Genomic DNA, 27,246 nt, shown 5'->3' with positions numbered 1-27,246 from the left:
ACACGGCGTCACCTGTCAAACTTGCCCCCCGACAACCCTCACAAACTGGGCAAACTTCGGAAACTTGCATGATCCCCGCGTCGCAACCCATACCTACTACTCGTCTGTACTCCGTTACCACCCCGGGCGATCGTACACTTTTCCCCCCTCGGCAGGACTGCCAGACTGGTCACCTCCTCGACCCCAATCCAGCCATCTCTTACACCGACACGCCGTCAAGCGCGGGCAATCAGGGAGACCGTAGACAGGGGGGGGGGGGTCCAGGGCTTTGCACGCTTTGCACGATCTCCGTTCGGTAACCGGCCACGGAAGTTTTCTTTCTTCTTCCTGCAGGCTGCACTGGCAATCAGGCAAGACTCTTGCTACGGAGTACTCTGTTGCTATCCATAGAAACCTCCACATCCTTATTATGCCCTACCAGGCGACAGGAACAAACAGGGTTATCTTCAGCCTCCCCCAACGCGTTCGGTTGACTCGGCACGCTCCCCTGGTGCAGCTTGATTCTGCATAGAGAAAGAGGCCTGTCGTCTTCCCTGACTCCCTTCGGCAGTCAAGACTTTTTAAAACGCAGCTGTCAAAACAATCCCGCGCCGGGGGTGTGTAAGGTAGGAGACAGACGAAATGGCAAGGCACCTTTCGGTCGCCCACCGAGAATCTTACGACACCCAAGGCAGGGCCTCTCGTTCGGGCGGTGGGCGACCCGGATCCGAGGTCGGGCTCGTTCCGCTAGTCAAAGTTGAAATTCCTCTTCTTTCCCTTGATCTCGCCCATCCCGCTGAGGAGGAGGGCAGACACGTCGTGTAGTAGCACTCCGTCCCAACTTCTGGTGGTGCACTCTCCTAAACTCTCACTCGGCGGATGGGACGCCAATGTCAGAGATATACTGAAAGGTAATAGTGCGACTATAGTGATCGAGGGTTGCACCGTCGATCGTCTCTTCTTGGTAGCCTCGCACTTCCTCGGTACCATCCACTTGAAGAGGCTACGTGGGATATCTTAAAGCATAACGCGGTAAGAATGCCTATTCTAGCATGGCGCCGACATCATCGCGAGTCTCGACCAATTTATTTTTTTCCTCGACATTTGGAAAATCAAGAAAAAGATCTGCCGAGGTCCAGGAGCATGCTTTATGGTTCGTCTTTGCTTTTTGACGTTTCGAAGCCTTTCGCTTTTTTCCTGTGCAGGACTGCATGTGTCTGTCTCTTGCAGTTGATTGATGCCGCGGGAGGGCAGCGTCAAAGCGGCGCGGGTTGGGAAACAAACGACGTACGAATCCGAACCCGCTCGACGTTTTATCATGTCGGTATCTGTGTAATTGCTACTTCACACTTTAACGCTGCAAATAAGATCGAACCGAAAGGCAGAGCATTTTGGGTCTTCGTTAATCTCGTCAAAATCAAGCGAGCTTTGCGAAAATTGCGACTTTGTTTGATGATGCCATTGAAAACACCAAACAAAAATCTCGAGCTGTGCGGTGGCGGAGCAAGGCGAGAAACACAAAAAGTGACCTGTGTGTACCCCTTCAAGCCCCCTTCAAGGATCACTTTCAAGGGAAAATAATTAATTCCTGTAGTAAGACAAGGTCCGGTTGGTGCCATGGTTCACTGGCTCGCGATACCATTCAGATGCTTCGGTACAGTACTGAAGATCTGTTTATCTCGCCCTTCTTCGTTCCCCATCAACTTGACTTACACGGAAATCATCAACTGAATCTTATCACCGCACAACTACCGCTCAGACGAAGACGGGGAAAGAGACCCACAACTCCAGAGTCCCGCCGCTATCTCTCCCGAAACCTAATTGACTGAGAGGATGCCGAGTTGATTGCCACGTAAGGATACGGATATGCTTATCAGTCGCACCATCTCCTCGGCGAGCCTCATCTGGACGACAATCATCCATCTTTCCGTCATCACTCAAACTGCCGCCTATGGCATCATAGAGGGTTGAAAATGTAGAATGCCATCATCTCCTCAACTCGAAACAACTGAACTCTTCAGCTCCCCTGTAAATAGAATCAACAGCACTACGGAAAGAGGAAACAAGAAACACCCATCAAAGAAAGGCCACCCCCGGCGGCCATGACGCCACCGGCCCCCGCTGCCAACGGCTCCCCGTACAACCCCACAACCACCGCCTCCGCGACCGAAGACCGCGGCGAACCACCGGCCAAGCGGACCAAGACGCAGGCCTGCTCACGGCGTCGTCGGCGAAAGGTACGTCGCTATTTTATTATTTCTTCTTTTTTCCGTTTTTCTTTTTTTTCTCTCCTTTTTTCTCTTTCTCTTTCTGGGTTTTCACTTCACTGTGTGTAAGAGCCAGAGACATCCATTTTCTGGTACCCTAAAGCAGCACTGTCACCAATTTTGAAACAACCACTCATTGCCCAAGTTGGGCTGACCCTTTGACCAAGATCATCACAACTTCAAACTCCACCATTCCCAAAGAAGATGAAGCCTGGTAACAGGAAAGCTGGGAAGAGGAAATCCAAACGGGAGCAAAAAAAAAAAAAAGGGGGGGGCGGGGGGGGGGAAGGGCTGAACATCATTTCCCCTCAACCAGCAAAAATGCGATGATCAGAGACCCTGCGCCAACTGCGCCAGTTCCGGAGAGCAATGCAACGAGGCGGTGCTCCCGTCGTCCTATCAAACCCGGTCCCCCGGGCCCCGGGTTCCCTCCGCTGTAAGGTTTTTCTCCTTCTCCCCTGCCCTTCCACAGTTGCGAAGGAGGAAACATTCAGTTTCATGTTGTTGGCTGGTTCGTAGACAGTAGTTTGCGACGGTTGATCTCTCTCTCTGCCGATCTGGATCTGCTCACAACCCTCCTGGTCCAAACTTCTTACAATGCTATACTGATGCTGCGGTATCACCTCCCCCTTTAGGAGTTCAGATCATCATCGTCTTCACCACCGCCCCTCGAGGCACACCCCTAGCATGGCTGAGTGACATCGCATCGTTGGAGGAGCGCATATCGCGTCTCGAGGTGACCGACGCTCGTCTTCAGGCGGTCGTCGATAATCAGAGAACTCGGCCGTGCGCCAGAGCCGCTGTTGCCATCAGGGTCCACCCGAGCGCATGAAGCATCTCACACACATCATTCCAACTCAGACGAGCACTATCACCACCAACGCAGAGTCTCATTCGCATCAGGACCGGAACCGGCCTCTCTCTCGAGGAGTTCGCCCGCGATCGGCCTCTTGACTACCTTTGCTCGCTCAGAGGAAGACAATCCACCACCACAAACACCACCTAATCCATCATTCCACAATAGCGGCAGCATAGCACGTAGACCCGATCAGGACATCCCTTTTCGACACCTACCAAGACAAAGTCCGCTGCCGCTACCCCTCCCTCCGCCTCGACGACTTCCGCAACCCAGCAAGCCGGCCGAGAGCAGCATGGGCGTCCTACTTCACTAACACGATCTTCTACATAGGCCTCCTCATCGAGAAACCTTCCAGTCATTATGTCCATCAGGGATGCCTTTCTTCTCCTAGACAAGAATCACATGTCTCGGCCCATAACGCCTCACTTCTTCCAGTCGAGCCTGACGAATCTCGAGGCGGAGGGATTTGATCTTGCTGCGCTCGGGTTTCCGAGCGACTTTGATCTGCTAGACGCTTGAAGTAAAAGTCAAAGTATCTTGCCTAGAAATGAACCAAGCACGATATCCTGGTGACAGCTGAGATCGAACAGGCGTCGAACGTGTCAAGGTGTAAAGGAGGGGCACGACATGTCGGCCAAGACCGACGTCCAAGTTGCTGAGTAACTAACGCCGAAAGCCATGGATTCTGACTCGGGGGCAAGCACCACAAAACTCAATTGAGTGCTTTCCCAAGGAAAGCTCGTTATCGGCTTTTAGCCAATCTGGTGGGGAACAGCTGCCAAAGCGAAAGCAAATAAACTCGCGGGACGTACGTCACTGACGCCCCGGTGACGTGACCCCGTCCCCGAAAATGCTCATCCGCGGGGTCCTTCTTTCCGCAACAAAACATGTACCCATTACCCATGGAAGGTAAGGTAAAGTACGGATATACGTACAATAAAGTAGAGATCCACCTCGGCCAGTCCGCCCGCATCCGAATCAAGTCATCCACGGCCCTTAACGCCGTGCTTTTGATGGGGCCGAGCGGGGAAGCCATCCAGGTTGATTTCAAAGCCCCGCGGTCTCGTCTTCCGTACACCTGATGTGACCACTATTTGAATCAACTGTCTGCCTCTCTCAAATGCGTACCTGTTGATATTCCACACCACACTACAAGACATCACGACAAACCTTGCCCAGACACACAACTCCACGCATTCCCCAGATAGTTCGAAAGCTACAATAAACAGCCCACCATGAGCAAACACGTCCTCATCCTCGGCGGCCACGGCAAAGTCTCCCAGCACCTAACCCCAATCCTCCTCAAAAAGTCCTGGACCGTAACCTCCATAATCCGCACCCAAGACCAGGTCCCCGCCATCGAAAAACTGGGCGCCGACCAGTCAAGCGGCAAACTCAACGTCCTCGTCCGCAGCATCGAGGACGTAACCTCCCAACAAAAAGCCCAAGCAATCCTAGACGAAGTCAAACCAGACACAATCTTCTGGTCCGCCGGCGCAGGCGGCAAAGGCGACCCCTCCCGCACCTTCACAATCGACCGCGACGCCGCCATCCACTTCATCAACGCTGCCGTCGCCACACCCTCTATCAAGAAGTTCATCCTCGTCTCCTACCTGAGCTCCCGCAAGACGAAGCCCACCTGGTGGTCCGATAAAGCCTGGCAGGACGCCCTTGACGGCAACAAGAAGCTCTACAACTACTCCCTCGCCAAGATCGCCGCCGACGAGGCCCTCTGGCAGGAATCGAAAAAGAGGACAGATGGCTTTGCCGGTATTAGTCTGAGACCCGGTCTGCTGACCGAGGAACCGGCCGGCAAGATTGAGTTTGGAAAGACAAAGGAGGCAAAGGGCACATCGAGCCGGCAGACCGTCGCCGAGGTCGCCGCGCTTATTGCGGAAAACGACAGCTTCACAACGTCGTGGGTTGACTTGCTGGACGGCGACGAAGACCCCAAGACTGCAGTTGACAGAGTTGCAAAGGAAAAGGTGGACGTCGCTGTGGGCGAGGAATTCTACAAGGCTTAGAAAAGCATACCACGCTTTGGGAATTTTGTCATTAATAGTACTATCATAATACAGCGAATCTCGTTTCTCGTCATGTCATCAGAGCAATGTGCTTGAGCTCCCTATTATGATATGTCAGCATCAATCAGAAAACGCATCCAAGAGATCGGATGACTTACTCTTGCACCTGCTGTCCCACCTTCATGGGCGCGTACGTAACCTCCTCGCCCTCGTCCCTGCCCAGGTTGAATTGCTCAGCCCTAACCTTTTGTGCCTGCTCCGACAGCTGAGGAATGGGAGTGAGGTCGTGGTCTGATGACAAGTGCCAGAAGAACGTGGACGAAATGCGGACGAGAGGGCGATCGGGGAGCTCGGCTTTGCGGCGCTCGATCACGGCCAGTGTCTTTTCATTCACCACAACCTCGTGGAAGCCTGCCTTGATGAGCCCGCCCGTCAAGTGCTCCAACTGCTTTCCGGCTTGGACGAGCAAGTAGTTGCCCTCGGGGATCTTGACGGCAATCTTCTTCCCCGTGTTGCGCGCCCAGATGTGCAAGCCAGGGTATCGAGAACGCCCATGAATAGTCAGGAAGTTCAGGTCTGTGTGGAAACCGGCGAGAATGGTGTCCTGCTTGCCGTACTTGACCAAGTCGGAAGCCGTTGGTGCGAGAAGGTGAGGTCCGTACTTGCCAGCAGAGCTGAAAGCATCGGCAGGGAGACCCAAGCCGACCGCCGCCATCTCTGCCAGGCCCGTAACGGCTTGCTTCATTGAAGTGCCCCACTTGTCCATGGCAGGAGGCCAACGCTCGCGAATGTGCGGAGCTTCAGGGACGACATTGGGGGCGTTGAGCCCGGGAAATTCGGTCTCGTACGGGGGGTTCTCGGCCATGCGCCAGAAGAAACGGCACTTTGGGTCGGGGTCGTGTGCTGTGATGTCGAGAGGGCGCTCGGTTTCCGCCAGGCGCTCGATGACCTTCAGGCAGGGCTCGTCTACTGCACAATTGGGCTTCTCTGTATCCTCAAGAGTGACGCCGATTTGGTAGCTTAGCTCCGGACGCTCATCCTTCTTGAGCTCTTCAGTCGGCTGGGCAAAGTAGTCCTCAAGCAAGTCAAGGAAAGTAGTGTTGTCTGATTCGGCGACTCGGGAGTCGTGCAGCACGAGGGCGCCATAGGTGATGAGGGCAGTCGCGGCCTTTTCGCACTCATCACGGACTGCAGCGGAGTCGCGGGGCTCGTTAAGGAAAACGTCGAGATCGATTATGGGGAGGTCCATGGGGAGGTCTTGTGCGACGGCCATCGCGGGCAGGTGGATGTGCGGGGTCTGGTGAAGTTGAAAACTTGAAGATCGCTTCGTTGATGATTTGAGAAGCCGACTGTGGCTGAGATGTAATAAGCAAACAATATGTAGCGCTGGTGATTACGGCCAGAATTCGTAAACGAGGAGCGGAAATCGCTGGATTTTTGTCTTGTGTCGCTGTGCATGTGAGATGGTCGAGATGCGCGCGTGGTGGGGGTTCAGATGGCTCAAATGGTCGCATGGCCCACCCGGGCGCCTGACCGGAACAGGCAGCTCACTGCCGACCCAGACCGTTGAAGATGGTTCCTGCGCTATGGTGTTGAGCACATCGTGAATGCCAACCAATCCCGTCTTTTCATCGGGGCTCTCCGGGTCATGTCTACGGAGGCCCATCCGGCGCGCCGAGACCCCTACTCCATGCTGATTTCCTTTCAGGCTGCTATCATTGAAGGATCTCTCCCGTTGGAAGCATTTCGTTGCGGATCTGAAAGACTCGATGGGCTGACTCGGGGTAGCGTGGAGTGTGGAGAATCTGAACCAATTTTCAATGTCCGTTGATTTCCGCCGGCCATCGCCGGTCCACGCCGGTAACCACTGGTCAGCAGCGTCGCTGCTCTTATGCCTGGAATTATACAATCAGATTCGAACATTGACTCAGATCCTGCGTCTCTTGGTTCCTGAACAACCGAACAATCTTTCCCCAGAGCAGGCTGGGCAGTTGCGCGAGTCGAACACTAAGGCCACGCTCAGTCTTCAGTCTTCCTTAGAGTCTTCCGCGTCTTGAGGAACCTTTCGCGGCCATTCGGGGCAAATGTCGATTTCCTCTCGCGGGAACCAAAGTTCCAAGAACAGGTATAGCAAGTAGTCAACAATGACACAGAGGCAAAAGAGCTTGCCAGCCCAGATACCACAGCCGTAGTATCGCTTGAGTCGGTCGATGAGGGCGAAAGACCGCACTCGACTGTTGCCGAACGTCGAAGAATTGGCAGCGTCATAACCGTAGAATTCGGCTTCGCTGAGCTCGCCCGTGATTCCCTGGTACACGCGCTCGGTGCGTTCAGCAACATTTGTCCATGAGTACATCTTCTGGACTTGCTCATGGAAACGTTCAGTCCGAATCTTGTTTGCTCGCAACGCAGCAATAGCCCTTCCAGTTGCAGCGACCAGGTCGTCTTCTTCTGGCTTGGCGAAGACAGTCATGTGCGACGGCAGGACCTCAGGAATACCACCAACCTGAGTGCATACCACGTACAGCCCGCAACTGGCTGCTTCTACAATGACAGTACCAAAGGCTTCCGTCAAACTAGGATGGAGGTAAATATGGCCGCGAACCATGACGTCGCGTACTTCTTCATGCCGAATAGGTCCCAGCATTTCTACCCGATCTTGTAAGACGTTTTGTTCAATCATTTGTTCGAGGTCAATGGCCTTGGGTCCTGAGCCTGCAATGATGAACCTCGTGTTCGGGTGGTTCTCGAGGATGCGAGGGATCGCAGCCGTTAGGAGATCCGTTCCCTTGTTATAGAAGAGACGAGATATCACGACGATTGTGACTACATCGTTCGGTCCCAGGTGATGTGCGGGAGGTGGATTTTGGCCAAATGCATTATTGGCGTCGGTGGGGGGATAATCGAGTGGACGGAAGTTCTCAGACACGACGGCGTTAGGTATGACTGAAACCATGAGGGGATCTAGAGATGCTCGGAGGACGGTATTCTCCTTGCTATAGTTCCAGTCAGTTCTGCCCGATCGAGGGCTAAGGCGCGGCGCGACGTACCAGGTATGGCTAACACAAATAACGTGGTCCACATCACTCAGGGAAAACTTGAGAATCTTGTTTGTCAAGATGCTGCTAGCATCGGCGAATCCAAAAAGCGAGTGGTCGGTAAAGACGGTCCGGAGACCCATGGTCCTCGCATGCAGAATGGCTTCATGGCAAAAGGTGCTCAAACTGGCATGGCCGTGGACGATTTCGATCTGTTCTCGGATGAGGATATTGCGAATGATGGGAAAGGCTGAAAAGACGGTTGGAAAACTAGCAGATCGGAACACGACGAGAAAGGGGATGTGGTAGACTCGCAGGCCGTTCGTCAGGTTTCGAATACCGGTGCGACCCTTATAAGCGTGGGTAATGATGATGACTTTGTGGCCTCGATCGATGAGCTTCGTGGACAGCTGGTAAATGTGACTTTCGACTCCTCCTGGCTGTGGGAAGAAGAAGTCGCTAGCCATAGCGATATTGTATGTTCGAGCCATGTTGTCTATATGCTCGGCGCGAGCGGTGGTCACCTAGAGGAATGATGTTGAAGCATTGCAGGTTGTCAATCGTGAACTCGCGGGACAAGATTTGTAGTCGCAAATAGAAAAGGACGGAGAGGTGTGTTCCTCAAGGTCCTGCTCAGCTACGTACCTTACCTTGCGCAACCACCTGGAAGGTACGCGAATGAAGCTAAGGGGGGAGCTGCGGCATAGTAGTCCGATAAGCAAGATGTGGTAAGCGGTAGGGACTGGCAGAATTGCGATAAGGAAGTCCATCCAACTTTTTTTTGGGATGGTGCGACAGGTGCCCCTCCAACATTTGTATGTCAAGCCTCGCTGCGAAAAAAAAAAAAAAAAAAGAGGTTTGTGCGACGTTCGCAACGACTCTACAAGGTTCGCGAGAGCCCAATTGGCACCATGTACGCTCGCTATGTTCCATCCAAAAAGAAGGAGGCTCAGGCGCCTGTCGAACCTTCGGCGCCGCCTCCTCCCCCAGCTCCAGAACCATCCGCGATACCAGCTAGCGAGCCAGTCGTGACCGAAGGTACCACGGCGGCCGTTCCGTATGCACGATTCGTACCGTCCAAGAAACCTCGCACCTCATATTTAAGTGCAGCACCGACAGAACCTGACGTTTTGTCCCCGGCAACGAAGCGCAAACATGAAGAGCCCGTCGAGGCCGTAGATACCCCCGTCAAGAAGAAGAAGTCAAGAAAGTCGGAAACTGGAGCTGCATCAGACGAAGAAGAGACGTCACCAAGAAAGTCCGCGGAAAAGAAGCAAAAGAAAAAGCGCGAATCCGAGGCTGAGGTTGTCGAGGAGGGGGATAGCAAGGAGAAGAAGGATAGGAGGAAGAAGAAGAAGGACCGCGAACAGGATGAGGATGCAGAGGATGATACCGTCGACAGACGCCACAAGGACGTCCTGGCCAAGGCTACAAAGTACTTGAAAAAGTCAGCAGAACTAATTGCCAAGAATGAAGCCGCGGACAAGATGGACGTGGAAGAGGAAGAGGAGAAGGAAGAAGAATACGACTTGGTGCCCCTTCCACAACCCGAACCGACCGCCCTCGATACCTCGAAACCCTCTTACGAGACGTTACCACCATGGCTCGCCGCCCCTATCCGCGTAGCTCCCGACACACGGACACCCTTTGCAGACATTGGCATCAACCCGAAAGCAGCACAGATTCTCGAGTCAAAGGGGTTCAAGGACGCTTTTGCTGTTCAGACGGCCGCTCTTCCCTTGCTTCTGCCATCTTGCAAGCATCGCCAGGGGGATGTCCTCGTTGCCGCGGCCACGGGATCCGGTAAAACGCTGGCATACGCTTTGCCCATCGTGCGCGACATCAGCCAAGGCGCCGTGACGAGACTGCGGGCTCTGGTCGTTTTGCCGACGCGTGAGTTGGTCAAGCAGGCCCAGGAGGTATTCGAGCTTTGCGCCAGCGCATTCGATGGCCGAGAGCAGAAGAGAGTACGCATCGGTATTTCCATTGGTAGTCAGCAGTTGAAGCACGAGCAGGCCAGTCTCATCGAAAAGGGGGAGAAATACGACCCTGAAGCATACCGTGTCGCACACCAAAGGGAATTGGAGGCATGGAAGGATGTTGAGGACACCACAGCGGAAGATGAAGACGCAGCAGTAACGAAGCCGACCGTGGGGTCTCTGCCGGATCACATTGTCGATTATACGTCCAAGGTCGACGTCCTGATCTGCACCCCCGGAAGGCTCGTCGAGCACATTAACCTGACCCCCGGCTTCTCACTAGACTATGTGCGCTGGATGGTTGTCGACGAAGCCGACAAGCTTCTCGCTCAGAGTTTCCAGGGCTGGCTGGACACCGTCATGCCCAAACTCAGCACCAACAAATTCAGCGCTCGCGACTTTCCCGACTCAAACCTGAGCGGCGTGCGTAAGGTCGTCCTCAGTGCCACCCTGACGCGAGACCTTAGCTTGCTGAGTGGGCTACAACTCCGTAGGCCGCAGCTCATCGTCTTGGAAGGCGAACAAGCCGACAGCACAGCATCTATTGCCGAGCATACCCTGCCTACTCTGCTCAAGGAGTCGGCCATCAGAGTACACGACGCGAATCTCAAGCCGCTCTACCTCATCGACCTCCTTCTTGACGGCCACCTCATGTCCGAGACCACGTCCAAGACGATTTCCGAGCCGCCCGCTGAAGACGACGCCACCTCTTCATCAGACGATTCCTTAGACTCCGATTCTTCGTCAGACTCCGATTCCGACTCGGACTCGGACAGCTCCTCAGACGCCAGCTCAACAGCCGCCGCTGCCACCACCTCCAAATCTTCCACGAAACCCTTCACAACAACAGCCCTCATCTTCACCAAATCAAACGAATCCGCGCTCCGTCTCTCCCGCCTCATCTCCCTCCTCCACCCCTCCCTGGCCCCGTCCATCGCAACCCTCACCTCGACCCAAAAGACCTCCGACCGCCGCCGTGCTCTCCGCGCCTTCGCTGCTCGCCGCCTCCGCCTCCTCGTCGCCTCCGACCTTGTTGCTCGCGGTATCGATCTTCCCCTCCTCGACAACGTCATCAACTACGACCTCCCCGCCAGCGCCGCCGGCTACGTCCACCGCGTCGGTCGTACCGCGCGTGCCGGCCGCGCCGGCGCCGCCTGGACGCTGGTCGAGGACGGCGAGAGTGGTTGGTTCTGGGGTAAGATTGCCAAGCCGAGCAGCGGGATCCGCCGCGCGGAGAAGGTTGATCGTCTGCGTATCGGAGACCCCGACAGCGGCGGGTTCGAGGAGGAGAGAGTGCAGAAATATGAGGAGGCGTTGGAGAAGTTGGGCAAAGAGGCCGGTGAAGCCAGGAGGCAAAGATAGTGTTGGATATAGCGGTGTCTCGTATAATAATACCATTTCAGAGCATGTGTTGCCTAAGATGCATCTTCTTTCATCATTTACATTTGGACATGCTCACTAAAGATCATGATTGGTGTATTCACGACTGGGAAAGCCAGTTGGCACAACTTCTCGCCCCGACATACTCTGAGATGTAAACTTGTCACGCTAAAGGTTGGAGCACTAAGATGATGGGGCTTTCTTAATCGTGTTCATTACTTTATTGATTGGACTATCACCACTTAGACTCATTCTTGTCATGTAAGCTACCAACAACATTATGAGCTGCTGTCACCTGGAGGGGCCGCGAACTCAGCCAGGTGCGCGGCTCACGAGGTGATGGCGCCCAATGACATGATTGACCCATGACTATGAACTTTGCAGGAGGGAAAGCTGAAAAGGCAGAGACGAAAAGAAAAAAAATAGTCCTATCGAGACGATAGGAGTGTCCACCGATACCGTGCCTCTCTACTGTGTGAAGCGTACCGAGAACCACCAAAGCTATCAAAGCAGACATTAAGTGCACTTGCCAAGGAACCAGCTCCCTATCAACCACGTCAGCATGAGTATCATACTACTAGACCGAATCCTGATTCATCCATAGAAAGAATTATTTGAAAAACGTACCTTGGTAAGAGACGCACTTCAAACCGTTGTTACACACAGTTCCGGTGTAATTGACGTTGCACCAATCTAAACCGCATCGAAACTCTCATCAGCAACTGCAGTATCTCAATGCCATGTGGGCATCGACTAACCTCCCTTGCGGCGCTGGCCCCAGCAAACATACTCCGACGAGCCGGTGTGAGGCATGCAGTAGCCGCTGAGGCAGTCAATGTTGAGCTGGCACTTTGCTCCGTCGCCGCTCAGAGCGAAAGCGGTGCCGGCCATCTGGGCGATGAAGAAGAGGGACGAAGACAGCTTCATGGTGTGTTGACTGACAATAGGCTCTGGTGGGATGGCAAAAAACGGACAGAATGGGTCCAGGTAAGAGCTCTTGCCAGTGGGATGGTTTGCATCCTCTCTACTTGGTTATATAGCAACCTTTGCCTCTCCTATCTCCCTCCCCATTCTTTCCATATTTTTGCGAGGCCTAAGCTCTCATGGTTGATTTACTGCGCCCTACGGATACTCCTAGTCCTGTGTTCTTGTACGGAGTACGAGGGCGTACGGATACAGTCCGCGCCTACGATACAAGGATGGGCGGTGACGCCGTTCGTCCCGGCGGGCGGTGTTGTGGAGTTCGTTCTCGTGATATCTGCGTATAGGCCGTCGGACATTGACAGACGACTCGTGCAATAGAGCAGTTATTTCCTCACCTTCAATTTGACCCTAGGTAGCTTCCAACTAGACCCCACCGGGTGATTAAAGCTTTCTAATATACTTCGAAGCTAGTAGTCATTTGCTCTCAACGTTTCGACGATCCGTATTACGGAGAGTAATCTCGGGGAAGTGGGAGATAAAGTCAGCCAAATACGCGCTCTTTGGACTATCCCACACGAACATATAGTCCGGGGCTCCGGGTAAGAGTTGTGAAAGCTTGAGACAACTGTCGCTCTACGATTTTGCGACTCTGTACCGTATGTTGTCATCATCGCACCTGGGTTGTCAGTCAACTATATGACTCGCGCAGCTGGCTCGGGCGTGAGAAGGCCTTATCAGACAGAGTGCGAGCACAATGCTCACAACATCAGTCCCATGTCTCTTGATTGCGAGCAGCATCTTCGTCGAGACCCAATTAAGGCTCTATAAACACAAATATCCTTGGCGAAAAGCTCAGATTCACCTATGCAACTCGACCTCGCGCTCAAGATCTCATGCCGGGGAGGGTTCGCTTACCAATTTCCTCTCGCGCAATGACGCTACGAGGAGATTTACCAATGATCCAATTGAAGCTGATAAAAGAAAAAGGCTCAAGTACAGTCGAAATAACCACGTCATCTTCAATGTGTTTCTCGGCAATTCTGTGCCGGTCAGCAATCGGCATCTACGATACGGAGAAAATTCGAGTCATGGCTGCTATTTGAGCCCAAGAAACTGCTTTCCGTAACTCCGTTTAAAGCCTTGAGCGTTGCAGGCGTTGAGACTTGGGGATTTTAGTCAACACATCAGGCAACATTCGCTGAACAGGTTTTCTGTTACAAAAGACTAGACAAGTGTTGTTGCCGTTGAACTAAAGACATGATTTCGTGACCAGTAAGCGGTGCACCCTGGGAACACATCTCCTCCAAGGGGAAAAGACCGGGATACACGGCCGAATCCTTCCAAAAAGGGACCCAGCAAATCAGCGTTCTCGAGAGACTCATCCGCAACAAACAGTGACTCTTCACCACAGCTCATTCTAGTTAGTCTAGCTCTGCAACTCATCTTCACAGACGAATGTGAGTAAATCACGCAATTGAGGTAACCTGTCATTATCAAGAAGAGACCAGATCGCACCTTTGCGCCATTGACTTACAACAATTGATGAACTACACCGTCTCGAGCCTTGGTATATAACCTAGCCCACGATCCTTGGCAATCTGGCATTAAGACACTCAATCCATCAACATCCCCAACCTCAAGCATCAAATACCAGACAACAAACTCCTCGAACCTCACCCAACTACATCTTCAACCATGCCGCCTTACACAATCCTGCCGGTAACCCTCGCCGACAGCCCGGCCCTAGCCCGCAACAACATCTCCGCCTTCTGGACAAACCCCAACTGGAACCTCCTCTGGCCCAAAAACACAACCCTCGACTTCCTCATCACGGAAGCCACAAAGCGCATGCCAAATAACCTCCTGCGCGATACCGCCATCCTACGCCACCAAAAGGCCGCCGACACGGAAACAGGCGAGCTCGTGGGCTACGCGCGCTGGGAGCTGCCGGCCGGGCACCGCGACGCGGCGGCGTGGGCCGGCTCGAGGATTGCAGTTGATGCGGTGAGCGAAGAGGAGAGGAGGGCGATCAAAGAGCGCTCTGACGCGGCGTGGTGGGAGCCGATTGATATGGACGGGATCGATGATTGCGTTCCGCAGAAGAAGCGGATTTTGGCGGAAAAGCCGTATATCAGTAAGTACCTCGTCGGATCCTAGGTGAATGGGAGTGGCCCCGAGTTTCGGGCTTGGAATCGGATTCGGGTCTATTGTTTCTCCCCCATTCCCTCCCGAGACCTATGGGTTCTTGAGCTAAGATGCGAGTAAAGGTCTCGACTACCTTGCTGTTCATCCCGACCAAAAAGGCAAGGGAATAGCCACCGTCCTCGTTAAGGAGGGCATCCGGCTCGCCGAGGAGACGGGTATCGATGTCTTCATCCTGGCTTTCCCGGCCGGCCTGAACGTGTACAAGAGGCTGGGCTTCAAAGAAGTTCACCGCGGCTACCAAGATGACACCAAATACGGCGGCGAGGGTTACTGGGTGACGCTGTTGACGTACGAAGTCAAGAAGACAAACAGCACGTAGGGGTACGCCTCTATCAGGCCACTTCTAGAAGTAAGGGGTAGGGATAAGAGAGAATCAACGACGTCAATGATAATCAGACGAAGCCAGCGTGCTTGATCAATGCAACATGTATTTCATAGCTACTTATTTTTCACAATTTCATTAATACAGACCCAAGATCCCGGCAACCCTCTCTCTTCTTAGAACCGCGCCTCAACCTTCTCCTCCGTATCCTGCAGAGCCCAATCGCTCTTCTTGGTCTTACTCCTCACAGCCGCCGCCTGCTGCGCCGTGAACCCCTTGGCCTCGACCGCCGGGTTATACCCAAGCTTATTCGCCTTGCCCACCGCCGCAGAATCAATCGCCGGAGCCTCCTTACCGTCCGCACGACGGTACACCGTCACCACCACGGCGCCTCCCAGGCCCAGGTTATGCTGCAGCGCGGCCTTGGTCCCCTTCACGGCACGGTTGTTGGCCCAGCCGCGCAGGTGCCAGACCAGCTCGGCGCACTGCGCGATACCCGTGGCGCCGAGCGGGTGCCCCTTGGAAATCAGCCCGCCCGACGGGTTGACGACGTACTTGCCTCCGTACGTGATGTCCCCGCGCCTCACAAGCTCGTGCGCCTTCCCGGGCTCCGCCAACCCAAGCGAATCGAGCACAATCATCTCGTTGGCCGAGAAGCAATCATGCAGCTCAACAACTTGCACGTCCTTGGGAGTAAGCCCGGCCTCGCCCATGGCGGCCTTGACGGCGTGCTGCGTCATCTCGAAGCCCATGAGATCGATAGCAGAGCGGGAAAACAGCGAGGGGACGTCGGTGGCGAGGCACTGGCCCGCGACGAGGACGGCCTGGTCCTTGAGGTGGGGCCGCGCGTCGAGGAAGGCCTGCGAGACGAGCACCGCGGCGGCGCCGCCGTCCGAGGTCGGGCAGCACTGCAGCTTTGTCAGGGGCGCAAAGATCTCGGGCGCCTTGAGGATCTGCTCCTGGGTGTAGACGTCCTGGAACTGGGAGTAGGGGTTCTTTGTGGAGTGCTCGTGGTTGATGCGGGCGATCTCCGCAAAGTCCTCGGCCTTGGCGCCGTATCTGCGCGTGGTGTTAGCAAGGGTTGTAAAAGCAATCTAGCAGAGGTCTGTGGCGGCATACTTCTCCATGTACTCCCGCCCAGCGTTGCCAAACATCTGCGCAGCGCCGGGCGCGTTGGTGATGCCTCTCGTCTCAGCCATCATCTTGATGGTCGTGCCCGTGGGGTTCTCCCGATCATTGAAGAAGCTCTGCAGCGAGCCGGGCATCATCTTCTCGAAGCCGACGACGAGCACGCAGTCGGCGGCGCCAGACGAGACAAAGCTGCGGGCCATGGCGAGGCCGGTGGACCCCGTGGAGCAGTTGTTGTTGACGTTGTAGATGGGGATGCCCGTCATGCCGAACTGGTAAAAGACGCGCTGGCCGCAGGTGCTGTCGCCGTAGCAGTAGCAGGCGACGCCCTGTTCGACGTCGTCGTAGTTGATCTGGGCGTCGAGCATGGCCTTGACGCCGGCCTCGAAGCCCAGCTCCGTGTAGTCGACCTTGCCGCGGGGCTTGATGAATTTGGTCATGCCGACGCCGAGGACGTAGCAAGGCGCCTTTTGGCGTTGTTGTCTGGGCGCCATGATGTGTGTGTGTGTGTGTGTGTGTGTGTGTGTGTGTCGGAAGGATATAGAGGTTATTGCTGTAGTATGGTTGTGATACTGGAGGTGGCTTCTGGTTGAGCTTGGTGATGATTTGGGAGTAGTTGAAGTTGCCAATCTCAATGGAAGAGGATGAGGGAGAGAGACACCTGGATAGATAATCTGGGGTAGGACCTTGTGATATATTCCCCCGGCTATTTAGAAACGATTAACAAGGTATACATATGTCTTTCATGTGCTTTGCAAGAGAACAACAGGTGAAGTTGGCAAGCTTTCGCCTCCCCCTCTTCCAGCACCACTCTCTTTTTACCCCGGGAATACGGGTACGGATAGGGATGAGCTTCTCCAGGTTTCCTCCCTCCCCGAGCTACCTAGTACTTACGGAGTAGTACTATGTGATTACCGGCACAAATTCCGCACCATCCGCTGTGACTTTGTGACCAAAACCAGCGTCAAAACACCACCCAAATCCACAGCTTAGCATGTAACAACGGGGATCATTGGGGCCCATGGGGAGCTTCGATGCGGGGAAACAGCGTCTCGAAGACGCAGAATGCCGAGGCCCCGGCCGCTAAGAGGATGGTCGAGCACTTTTGAGCTTCAGACCTTGCAGCTGTTTACCCAAAGATGATGGCCAATCATGTTGCTTGCCGAGGTAAAAATCTGGTCCCTCTTTGCCAGGTTTAGTGCTGCAGCCCTTTTTGGTAACCTTGTCGTCGGACTACTGCGGTGGTTAACTGTCGTTGGGGGGACTAATTAGCAAGGAATGTAACGAAATGCTGACTCGAATAGGTGATTCAGACTCTCTGATTTCGCATCTGATACCTCGTGAACTTGTGAAGAGACACGTCTTATGGGCTTGAGCAACTACCGCAGTCTGTCTGTACAATGCTGGAACAATTTACATAACACGACTTTTGAATGAGCATAGGTAGCCTTGCAAGTCCCAGGGTCAATACTGTTCAGGGAGAATCAAGCATTATCACTTCCGAGTTAACTTTGTACTTTATCAGTCTATTTGTTTTTTCCAGGACACCATACAACTCACAACACAAAACCTACAATTCATTGCAACTTGCCCTTCACCCACTCCTCAACCTGCTTCTCAATCTCAGGCACATACAACCACTTCATCTGCCCCTCCCCCTCCTCGAACCAAACCTCCTCCCGCGGCAACTTGGCCATCTCATCGCTCGGAAGCCTCTTATTATTCAACATCTTGGTCAACCCAACCAACCTCCCCAACCTCTCCCTCCGAATCCCCTGCCAGAACCCAACACCCTCCTCCCACCCAATCTTCCCCGAACTCTCCCTCACCCTCTTCACAACCAGCGCAAGCGAAGCAGCATCCTCCAACGCCATCGAAGCCCCCTGCCCCGTCGTCGGCGGAATCGCATGCGCCGCATCCCCCAACACCAAAACCCGCCCCGCACCACCCTGCGAAGCCCACCTCTCCAGCGCAGGCAACATGAAAAACGGCCACACGTTCATCGTCTCGTCCCGGATCCCCTCGAGCGCAGACCGCACCAAGCCCGGCCACGCCTCCTCGTTCAACCTCAGTCTCGCCTTGAGCGCCTCCTTATCCGCCATCAGCGCCTCCCGCGGCAGACTCGCCTTGTCCGCGTCAAACGGCACCTGCGTCCCCGCCAGCATCTCCCCGCCTTCCCGCCCCTGCGGCGCCAGCACAAACACCCCGTTGCCGCTCGCCACGCTGACGGGGAACTTGTAGTCCTTGTCTTCCGGGACCCGCAGCTGCGCCGTCGGCACCGCGTAGGTCAGCGCCGCGAGTCCCACAAACCCGGGCTTTGCCTCCGGCGCGACATGGCTGCTCCGGACCCGTGAGTGGATCCCGTCCGCGCCGACAAGTAACCCGGCCCTCCTTCTCTCCCCGTCCGCGAACTCAAACTCCACTCCTGTGTCGTCCTCACCAACAACTTTCATAAACCTCTTTCCATACCGCACCTCCACCCCGCGCGCACGACACGCCCCCGCAAGAATCTCAATCAACTCCTGCCTGAAAATCCGCACGGCGTCAAACCCAAACTCGGCCTGACCGCCGAGCGGGTACCGGTCGACGGTAACCTCGTCGCGGTCCTTGTAGTATACGTAGTCAAAGCTGTACGCCTTCTCCAGGAGCGGCTCGTAGACGCCCAGGGACTCGAGGATGCGCAGAGCGTTGGGGCAGAGCATCATGCCGCCGCCGGCGTGGTGGGGCAGCGGTACGGCGTCGCGGGACTCGTAGATTGTGGCGGGGATGGCGTGCGCGTTGAGGGCGAGGGCGAGGGCCATGCCTGCGATGCCGCCGCCGATGATGGCGACGTCGTCGACGATGTCCTGGGGTAGGGTTGTTGCGGTGGGCATTGTGAGTGATGCTCTGAGTGAGGGTAATGGTAAATGTGTGTGACAAGATGGAGTGTAATGTGTGGCTAGCGGACTATGATCCGTGTGCTGCGTGGTGTGTGCTAATATCAATAACGACGATGGTGAGAATTGCTTGGTGTTTGCCTGCCTTGATATCCTCAACGCAGCAATATGAGGAGACTCCATGAACCTTTATACCCGTCCAGCTTCACATTCCGACCTGCCTAGGTGCCCAGAAGTCCATGAGATAAATCCCTCCCATACTTGGTAAGCCAAAAGAACACATCATCATCCTTCAAGCGCGCCCGCTTCCATGAACCAATCTCGCCATCTCACCAAGAAAGCCACACGGCCGCGCCCCCTCCTCCGTGTGACCGGACCCGCCACTCGGCCGAGTCACATACGAACTGCCCAATACAGTAAAGCGTCCTCCGTGCTCCGGGCCCCTCCTTCTCCGCGTCCGTCACCAAACCCGAGCCGCCGAATCGCTGCTCTCCCTCCATCTCACCGTTCACCCTGCGGCCCCAAAATCACTAATCACACAAAGCTTCGGTTTGTCAGAAACAGAGAGGGGGGGATTACTTACCCACAGATGTCCACCTCACCCCGAGTAAGCACTATTCTCGCTATGTAACTACACCGAAAGAAATAGGATCGACTTGCCTGCCCTGAACCATCCTATCCCATAAAGTTGTATACACACACACCTATGGGGAACAAGATTCATACTCCCGAATCCCTCCCTCCAGACCACCCCCGACCGGAGAAAAGGCGTCAACGTGAACCCCGAGCTCCCCTAACTTCACACACACGCGCACAGCAATCCCAAAGGCGGGGGCACGGGGGGAAACTATGAATCGTTCCATCTCACCTTCGAACCTCTCGGCCCCGCCGAGAAAACCTTCCCTGAGGGTAAGCCTGTACTCGTCCATACACAAGACATTGTGAACAAACCGTCTCATATTCTTTCTTCTCCTTTCACACTGTCCAAGCATCACCACCGCACACCACCATACACATACTTTCCTCTTGCCTTCTCTCGTCATAACCCGTCAACCCAAACCCCCCTTGCAAATGGGAAAAACCTAGAACTCAGATCCCCTCCTCCCACACGTCCCCCAACTCGGCCGAGTGGCCCCGATTTGGCATCCCACGTCCGACCGTCTCTTACACTGTACTTCATACACAGCACAGCTCACCGAAAAAGAAAGATGCTTGCCAAGCTCCTATCGCATCTGCACCCCATAGGCGTTAAACTTTTTTTTTTGAATATCCGGGAGAGCGCCCGCAAATTTACGGGTGTTAAACCCGATATTCTGTGACATCGTGCTCTTAAACAATTAGGTGAATGATTTGGGCCTCAAGAACCATGATGGTTTTGGCGTGGTAAGAGGGGGGTGAGTGGGGGATGAGGGCCGTGTATGTAAATCATCAAAACCATGAACCGCAAAGAAAACCCAGCTCTCCATATTCAAACTCATCCCAAGGTCATATCAGAAGTCCCAAATCTCCCGAGCGCCAACAAAAGCGAGGTGAATGCGAAAAGGCCAATCAACACGATCCGCCTCCCATAAATCTAGAGTGAGCTTGCGCTGCGTAAAGGTAAGGTAAGCATAAGCACCACCTTAGCGTCGGGTCCCAATTTCCTCCGTCCGTCGTGGTTCTCTCGGTCGAGAGACCAATGCGACCACCAAACACCCGGCCGAGTTGCTCTTGTAACTACTTAAACCTCCTCACCATGTTCGGCTCCGTGAATTTATTCGAGTATGTTTGGTCAGCAGACACGCAATCAATCTCACTGCGCCGAACGTGGCTGGCGCAAAGCCACCCCAATTCCTTTCGGACTTGAATCCTTCTCGGCCGATAGATCGTACACAGAGCAACACCACTGAGAAAGAAGCCTCTCCCTCCCAGCGAAGCAGAGAATCTCGGCCGGGATGGAAAAGGATGATTTCCAATGATTTCTGGTCTCAGTAGCAGACAGCTAGTGACTAGTAAAGAGTGTAGCATTTAAAGAAAAATATAAAGAGCAAGTGTAAGTCGCGTAGAAGAAGTGTCCAGCCTTTCATCACCACCACCACCAACAACATCATCATCATCATCATCATCATCACCACATCTTCTGAGCCTCAAAGCTACTACAGTCTACCTTTCATACTCTATTCCAAAACCACTACCAAACCAACGCCACCAAAACTAAAAATCCCTTCACCACTCTCAAAAATGCACATCCTCCTCATCGGCGCAACAGGCCGAAACGGCACCCTCGTCCTCGCCGAAGCCCTCTCCCGAAACCACACAATCACGGCCCTCGTCCGCGATCCCACCACAACCTCCCTCCCCTCTCACAAAAACCTCACCCTCGCAAAAGGCTCCCCCCTCTCCCTCCAAGACCTCCAATCCGCAATGCAAACAACACCAACACCACCAGACGCGATAATAATCACCCTCAACCCCCGCCGCCTGACAGACTCCCCCTTCTCAGCCCTCGACCCAAACACGCCCCCCGCCCTCCTCCACGACTCCGTCTCCAACACCCTCCGAGCCATCAAGACCCTGAACCCGCCTCGCAACCCCAAACTCGTCATAAACAGCATGCAAGGCGCCGGCGCGAGCGCCAAGAGCCTCATCTTCCCGCTCCGCGCCCTGTTCAATCACACCAACATGAAGCACACCCTCGACGACCACAACGCCGTGGACGCGCTGTTCAGGGCTGACGGCAACGACGACGCGGCAGCCAGAGACGTGGACTGGGTCTTGGTCAGGCCGCCCATGCTGATCGAGGGCGAGAGCCTTCCCGTCAAGGTGTACGACGACGAGGGTAGCGGGGTGTGCTGGATGCCCAAGATCACGAGACGGAGCGTGGCCGGGTTCATGGTGGACGCGGTCGAAAAGGATGATTGGAATCGCAGTGCTCCTGTAATCACGAACTAAGATCAAGTTCAGTCAATGTAAGCGATAGAAGCGATAGAAGCCATCGGGTGGATTTAGAGTTCATGTCAGACAGGGGAAGGCTCTTTGGTACTGGAAGTAGTAGTAGTAGTAGTAATAAGCATGCTGTGCAATGCCAACCATGCCCTTCTTTTTGGTTTCTTCCTCCGCTGCTTGTTGGTATCTTTGGTGTAATGTATTTACAGAGTTTCTACTCGTGTGCTCACCCTTGCCCACAGTGGGCTTTTTTTCGCATCTCTTTGTTTCCCCTGCTAGAATATCTGCATAATCATCGTCTAGCATCGCATCCCTCTCTTACCCAGAGAAGTGCTACAAGTGAGTAACAACTGCTGAATTATGACCTGCTCATCCTCGCCGGCAGTCCAGTTGTTCTTGTTGTTGTTATCGGTTGACATGTGATTGGTCGTACATGTCCAGCAAGGACAAAGGTCGACGGGTCCTCTTGGATCGCCATGATGTCCCCGCAAAGGGGGAGTTTCGTACCGCTGCCGCGGTATTTGTCGTGTATTTGTCAACGCAGAATCCCAGCAAAACAACCCCAAGCCACAAGGTGTTCGTGGCACGGGCGAATTTTGGGGTGTTCCGGTCTCCCTCGATCATATCCTACCCCTATCCTCAACCCCGCATCATGTTATGTTAGGAGGGGCCTGGTATCATCGGATTCCAGTAGTCCAAGTCCCAGTCCGCGTAATCATCCGGAGTCTGCCGACCACGCATCAGCCCAGTCCCATCCGTCCCACAGCACCCAGCCGCCGTAGTCACTTACCGCAGCCGCCGACGCATTTGCATGAAACATGAACGGAGGCCTCGTCTGCATGTAGGGATCCATCGGGTCGGCCGGGTTGGGCAAGGACATCTTCTCGGGGCTAGTATTCGTAGCCGTCTGACAGGCGTCGAGCACGCCTTGAAGGCTGCGTCGAATGTCTTGCAGCTTCTGCTCTTGGTTCGTGGACTGAACCGAGGCCAGAACCACGGCGAGCGCGACAATATCCTTGACGTCGTTGCCACCAACATTGCGAACAAGTAGGTTGAGCGTCTTCTCGACCGTCTTGATCAAGCGAGATGGTGACCAGAGCGCAAATGTTTCGGTGCTGAAGGTGACCCCATCATCCATCGGATCCGGGGACATGGCCACGGTAGATGCTATTCCAAATGTATTCCCGTTGATATGGGATTCGGTTGCTGCCTTGATGTAGAAGCACACGCTAAAGGCTGCCTGCAAAATGTCCTTCTTCAGTACCATGTGATACATGTCGCTGACATCCTGGAAATGACTGAGGAGCGGGTCGAGTTCGTCGAGGTATCGCATAATAACCATTGAAGATCGCAAATAAGCCCTCGATATCTGGGATGGAGCATCCGGCAAACCGAGCGCGAATGGGCGGTACAGAGCCAGCAGAGGACGTCGGACGTGCATGTCGAGGATGACCCTCGACCTCCACTGCTTGCTCTTTTCGACTTCGTTTAGTATACCTTGTCGCGGGAACAGGTAGTTGATGTCCTCCAAGAACCGGTCGAGCTTCGTCCCAACTTCGATAATCTCGCTGTAGTCCCGGATCGAATCCACGCGGTTGATCAGGTGCGCAACCTGCATCCGAGCTCCCAACGTCATAGCAGCGTATACTTGCATCTGGTTGTCGGTAAGTTGGTCGATGGGCTTGCTCGGCGGGAGCTCCTTCATGTCGAAGAACAAATCGCTATCGTCAAGGTTTCGGGGAGGTCGGCAGGTGAAGTCTCCATCACGCACGAGGCAGGACAGGTTGCATGCCAGCGAGAGGTGCAGATCCATGTCCAGTATCGTGAACCACAGCCTCCGCCGTAGCTCACCAAAAAACACCGGCACCCGAGGTTCGAATTCCGATGGGTCTCGGTGCATGCCCATGGTCATGGCCATGCGTACGATATAACCTAATTGCGCCCACGAATCCTGTGGCCTCGGCGTGGTCATCCTCTGAGCGTGGACGAGGAGAATCTCGGTCTGCAACGTTGTCAAATCAACCAGCTGTTTGCCCTTCAAACCATCGAGCCACGACCTGACCAGTGCGCACGCTGTGGGGATATGAACTCCCTCCACGCGCTCATGACCCAGTCCCTTCGACTTGGTCTCGAATCTCGAGCCAATGGACAGCACAGTCAGAAGCTGGGGAAGAAATGTGTCCCCCTGTAGTTTCCCTTCCCAGAACAACTCGTGTTGTTCTTTGAAAGTAGGAACATGAATCATTCGGTAAATGGTCTCGGACGTGTCGATGTAAGAAGCCAGTAGCCTGTCACATATCGATTTCTTGGGAAGAATATCCTGCATGCGCTTCTGGACTGGGATAACCGAATCGGCAAAGACGGATATCGGGGACAAGGACTTTCGGTACTCCTCTTGGATCCTCTTGTGTAGTATCTGCAGACCGTACATGGTCTCCCGGATACCCTCAATCTTGGACTGGTTTGCCATGAAGTCTTTGGCCTCGTCAAACTAGAAGAGTAGGGTTAGGGGTAAGAGTCTCGGAGTGAAAGGGGTTCGGGAACAGTTACCAAGTTCAACAAAACGCGCACACTGTTCTGGCCAAAAAATCGAGTCCGTAGGGCGCCTCTCTTCACCGTCAGCCCACGAATTGTTTCCGGCGATAGCGGCAAACGCTGACCAGTTCCGCTGAATTCCGTGCCTGCAGGGCTCCTAATCATGAATTGTTTCTCCAAGCGGTCCAATCGTGAAGTGAGTTCCTCCAAAGCAGTGTGACCAGTTGATTCCCCGTTGCGCAAAGGCACAAAAGACGACTCAGCCGTCTGTGGACCTGATGTCGCGGTTGTGGGCAGGCAGTTCCGTTTCGGCGGACGCTGCACCTCGCCCATCTCGGCATCCGAGCCATCTGAGAGCATTGACGAGTCGTGTTCGGCGGCATACTTGCAGTTGCGATGTGACTTTTGGCATTGCGAGCATGGCAAGTTGCGATCACATCTCAACTTGCGCTTGCGACATTCGGTGCACGACTTGACGGGCCGCGGCCTCTTGACACTGCGTGATGCCGAAGCCGCCGCCGCTGCTGCTGCCGCTGCCGCCGCCGCCGCCGAGGTTGATGCTCCGCCGGCAGCAGGTGGTGGTACAGGGGTTCCCGCAGGTGCAGGCGTGGGTCCCGGCGCGCCGGTAGAGAGAGTATGGGGAGATGGTAGAGTTGGTGATGTTTCGTAAGGAGTTGGGGCGTTGTTAGGTATCGAGCCCATGGGAGCAACTGCAGCAAGGTTCGTGTTGGGATGCAGTGTTGTTGTGACTGTGCCCATTTCCGGGGCAGAGGTGGTTGCGGCGGCCATTTGTGCCGTGAAATGCAAAATTTCTAGAAACCCCCCCGTTCGGCACCGGCAATGATTACCAGCGGGAGCGGGAGAGACGGTGAGCAACGAAGCGAGGAAACACAGCACAACGTAGCACAGGCAAGCACACTTGGCGGCACACCACAGCTAAGCGGCGGCAGCAACGCCGTTGTCGAGCGGCAGTGCCTGGCTTCGTGGTCCGAAGCTCGAGGGTGTCTTTCGCTGCGTGCAGACTTTGACGCGCGCACGTAGCGGGCGATTTCTAGTAGTGGGATGAACAACAAATACAGCTGTATCTGTAGATCAATGCGCTGATCAACGTTGTTCACATTCAAGTTCCCAGGCACGGCTAGTGATGCCTCTGTTCTGGTTCGCGACGCTGGATCTTGAATCTGACTGGTGTCGAGTCATTCGCCGGCCACACATGCTGTGAATGCGGGTGAAAGTGGTTGTCGGAGGGGGGTGCGGCGTAGGCGCAAAGCGAAAACGAGCGACGGGAGTAGAGGCAGAAGCTGCAGCAACGTCGATCTTGTTGTTGGAGATAGCGATCTGGTCCGAGTAGCAGCGTGGGCAGTAACAGCTGTTTGCTCTGCCGTGTCCAACAAAGATGGAGTAGCCGTCTGCCGGACAGGTCGTAACCGATGTTACTCAAGAAGCGGCCCTGGATCCGTCGCCAATGGAAGAAGATGAAGCTCTAAGAAGAAGATGGGAGTTCGTGAGTGAGGAAGGAAGGGAAAGAGAGGAGAAGGGGGTTAGATGGGATTAGGAAAAAAGAGACCAAATTTGGTAGTTGCAATGAATGAATGATCCAAGCTTCCCCGGGGCGTTGGGGGTGTGTGGTGCAGAGCGGTACGGGTGCCGTGTGGTCCAGTGCCTCGTCCGAGGCAAGGTAAGGCAAGGCAAGGCAAGGCAAAGCAAGGTATAGAGTAATGTAGGGACGGAGAGTGAAGGGCTTGCTTGCTTTGGCAAGGTATCTTCTTCTAGCCCGGCGACCTTGGAGGTGAACCGTGAGACTGGCGCCGTGGCCCTCTCTCTCTCTCTCTCTCTCTCTCAAAAGTCTGAAGAACCTGCTGTTTCGTTGCTGACCGTCGAATGTCGGGGGAAGCTCGAGACCGGGCTGGTTGTTGATGATTTACTTTGCCTGCCCTCCAGAGGATGGGTACCTGAGAGCAACGATGTAGTGGTTCTCTCACTGCTACTGCCGCTTCTCATTCTCCTCAAAGAGAAGTGCAGTCAAGGACAGATGCCCGGGGGGTTTTGAGGTGAGTCGAGCGTGTCAAAATCGAGGTCAAGGTCGAGGCGTGAGATGTATGTACAGGATCCCCGAAGAGAGAAAAAGGTGTCGAACGTGCAGGGACACAGTGCCCTTGTCAGGCCTGGCCTGGTCTGGGCTGGTTCGTGGTGGACGGGACGGGAAGTTTGGAAGGTTGAGTAAGGTAGGCCAGTCGAAAGACGGTCGTGGTGGTGTGTTTAGTGATGATTTGGTGATCCACCCCCCTTCCACGGCCGTCGTTCTAGGCCATTCAATTGGAGAGATTGGAGGTGGGAGGTCGGGTCCAGGTAGGGTAGGGTGAGGATACGCCGGCATACGATTCTCCTCAGTTTGAGAGGCATAGAAGTACGGCGAACGCAGGTAACCCGGTATCCGTGTAGGGTGCTGGTATCGAAGAAGGGGGGGTGGGCAAGGTGAAGAAGACTTGCTTGTATCCGTTCCGTGACGGATGGAGCAGCTGGCTGGTGCTGCTGCTGCTGTGGTGGGGGAGACGGGGAGACTGCGAGAGAGAGAGAGACAGCCATGCTCTAGGCCCTAAGCCTTTTCTTCTAGTCGAGACTTCAAAGTCTCTCCAACCTCCAAGTCGTCGTCTTTACTGCAAGTACCTCTTCGCCGCCTCGTAGGCGTATCCGTAGCTGAGATGCTGTCCGATAAACGGCCCAAACAAGGCGAAATTAACAAAGAGAAACCGCGGTGGGATGCCGATGAACAGAGGGCGTTCGATAGCCGAGAGATACACCCAA

The 27,246-nt window shown here is 54.6% G+C and overlaps 9 protein-coding genes and 1 further gene across 9 annotated transcripts; 5 read left to right on the top strand and 5 right to left on the bottom strand.

The window, feature by feature from the left end:
* The first annotated feature begins 2,081 nt into the window (after positions 1–2,081).
* Positions 2,082–3,078, top strand: HER10_EVM0002189.
* Positions 3,079–4,340: 1,262 nt separating this feature from the next.
* Positions 4,341–5,129, top strand: HER10_EVM0013280 (NAD dependent epimerase/dehydratase; the record flags this gene model as incomplete). Its single annotated transcript, XM_035482644.1, has 2 exons — positions 4,341–4,518; positions 4,579–5,129. 2 exons carry the CDS (start codon positions 4,341–4,343, stop codon positions 5,127–5,129), a joined length of 729 nt encoding a protein of 242 aa, XP_035330307.1.
* Positions 5,130–5,199: 70 nt separating this feature from the next.
* HER10_EVM0008098 (uncharacterized protein) lies at positions 5,200–6,402 on the bottom strand (the record flags this gene model as incomplete). The annotated part of the gene is made up of 2 exons (XM_035477632.1): positions 5,200–5,230; positions 5,288–6,402. The coding sequence occupies 2 exons, from the start codon at positions 6,400–6,402 to the stop codon at positions 5,200–5,202; spliced, it is 1,146 nt and encodes a 381-aa protein (XP_035329693.1).
* Positions 6,403–7,155: 753 nt separating this feature from the next.
* HER10_EVM0007661 (uncharacterized protein) lies at positions 7,156–8,768 on the bottom strand (the record flags this gene model as incomplete). The annotated part of the gene is made up of 2 exons (XM_035477210.1): positions 8,180–8,768; positions 7,156–8,125 (listed from the first exon to the last, which is right to left on the bottom strand). The coding sequence occupies exons 1-2, from the start codon at positions 8,656–8,658 to the stop codon at positions 7,156–7,158; spliced, it is 1,449 nt and encodes a 482-aa protein (XP_035329638.1). The 5' UTR covers positions 8,659–8,768.
* A 310-nt stretch (positions 8,769–9,078) lies between these two features.
* Positions 9,079–11,508, top strand: HER10_EVM0002850 (DEAD/DEAH box helicase; the record flags this gene model as incomplete). Its single annotated transcript, XM_035472544.1, has 1 exon — positions 9,079–11,508. The coding sequence occupies one exon, from the start codon at positions 9,079–9,081 to the stop codon at positions 11,506–11,508; it is 2,430 nt and encodes an 809-aa protein (XP_035329024.1).
* A 2,637-nt stretch (positions 11,509–14,145) lies between these two features.
* Positions 14,146–14,974, top strand: HER10_EVM0000687 (acetyltransferase; the record flags this gene model as incomplete). The annotated part of the gene is made up of 2 exons (XM_035470457.1): positions 14,146–14,584; positions 14,718–14,974. The coding sequence occupies 2 exons, from the start codon at positions 14,146–14,148 to the stop codon at positions 14,972–14,974; spliced, it is 696 nt and encodes a 231-aa protein (XP_035328786.1).
* A 179-nt stretch (positions 14,975–15,153) lies between these two features.
* HER10_EVM0001478 (nonspecific lipid-transfer protein) lies at positions 15,154–16,910 on the bottom strand (the record flags this gene model as incomplete). Its single annotated transcript, XM_035471223.1, has 2 exons — positions 16,097–16,910; positions 15,154–16,036 (listed from the first exon to the last, which is right to left on the bottom strand). Exons 1-2 carry the CDS (start codon positions 16,597–16,599, stop codon positions 15,154–15,156), a joined length of 1,386 nt encoding a protein of 461 aa, XP_035328878.1. The 5' UTR covers positions 16,600–16,910.
* A 772-nt stretch (positions 16,911–17,682) lies between these two features.
* On the bottom strand, positions 17,683–19,251 carry HER10_EVM0002903 (kynurenine 3-monooxygenase; the record flags this gene model as incomplete). The annotated part of the gene is made up of 2 exons (XM_035472596.1): positions 17,896–19,251; positions 17,683–17,835 (listed from the first exon to the last, which is right to left on the bottom strand). Exons 1-2 carry the CDS (start codon positions 19,162–19,164, stop codon positions 17,683–17,685), a joined length of 1,422 nt encoding a protein of 473 aa, XP_035329031.1. The 5' UTR covers positions 19,165–19,251.
* A 1,950-nt stretch (positions 19,252–21,201) lies between these two features.
* Positions 21,202–21,912, top strand: HER10_EVM0010273 (uncharacterized protein; the record flags this gene model as incomplete). The annotated part of the gene is made up of 1 exon (XM_035479738.1): positions 21,202–21,912. The coding sequence occupies one exon, from the start codon at positions 21,202–21,204 to the stop codon at positions 21,910–21,912; it is 711 nt and encodes a 236-aa protein (XP_035329962.1).
* A 144-nt stretch (positions 21,913–22,056) lies between these two features.
* Positions 22,057–26,787, bottom strand: HER10_EVM0002241 (fungal specific transcription factor). Its single transcript, XM_035482886.1, has 2 exons — positions 24,457–26,787; positions 22,057–24,397 (listed from the first exon to the last, which is right to left on the bottom strand). Exons 1-2 carry the CDS (start codon positions 25,228–25,230, stop codon positions 22,622–22,624), a joined length of 2,550 nt encoding a protein of 849 aa, XP_035328964.1. The 5' UTR covers positions 25,231–26,787; the 3' UTR covers positions 22,057–22,621.
* Between the last annotated feature and the right edge of the window lie 459 nt (positions 26,788–27,246).

This window comes from Colletotrichum scovillei, assembly GCF_011075155.1.
Source record: "Colletotrichum scovillei strain TJNH1 chromosome Unknown Contig00009, whole genome shotgun sequence".
In the NCBI taxonomy this organism is placed as follows: Eukaryota; Fungi; Ascomycota; class Sordariomycetes; order Glomerellales; family Glomerellaceae; genus Colletotrichum; species Colletotrichum scovillei.
The sequence above is the reverse complement of the archived record's forward strand: the minus strand, read 5'-3'. Positions and strand labels throughout refer to the sequence as shown.

Bases quoted from the DNA above. Each gene is read 5' to 3' on its own strand.
- HER10_EVM0002241 (XM_035482886.1), bottom strand. From the start codon at position 25,230: ATGGCCGCCGCAACCACCTCTGCCCCGGAAATGGGCACAGTCACAACA. The intron at 24,398-24,456 runs GTAACTGTTCCC...CTACTCTTCTAG, and splicing joins TGCGCGTTTTGTTGAACTTG to TTTGACGAGGCCAAAGACTT.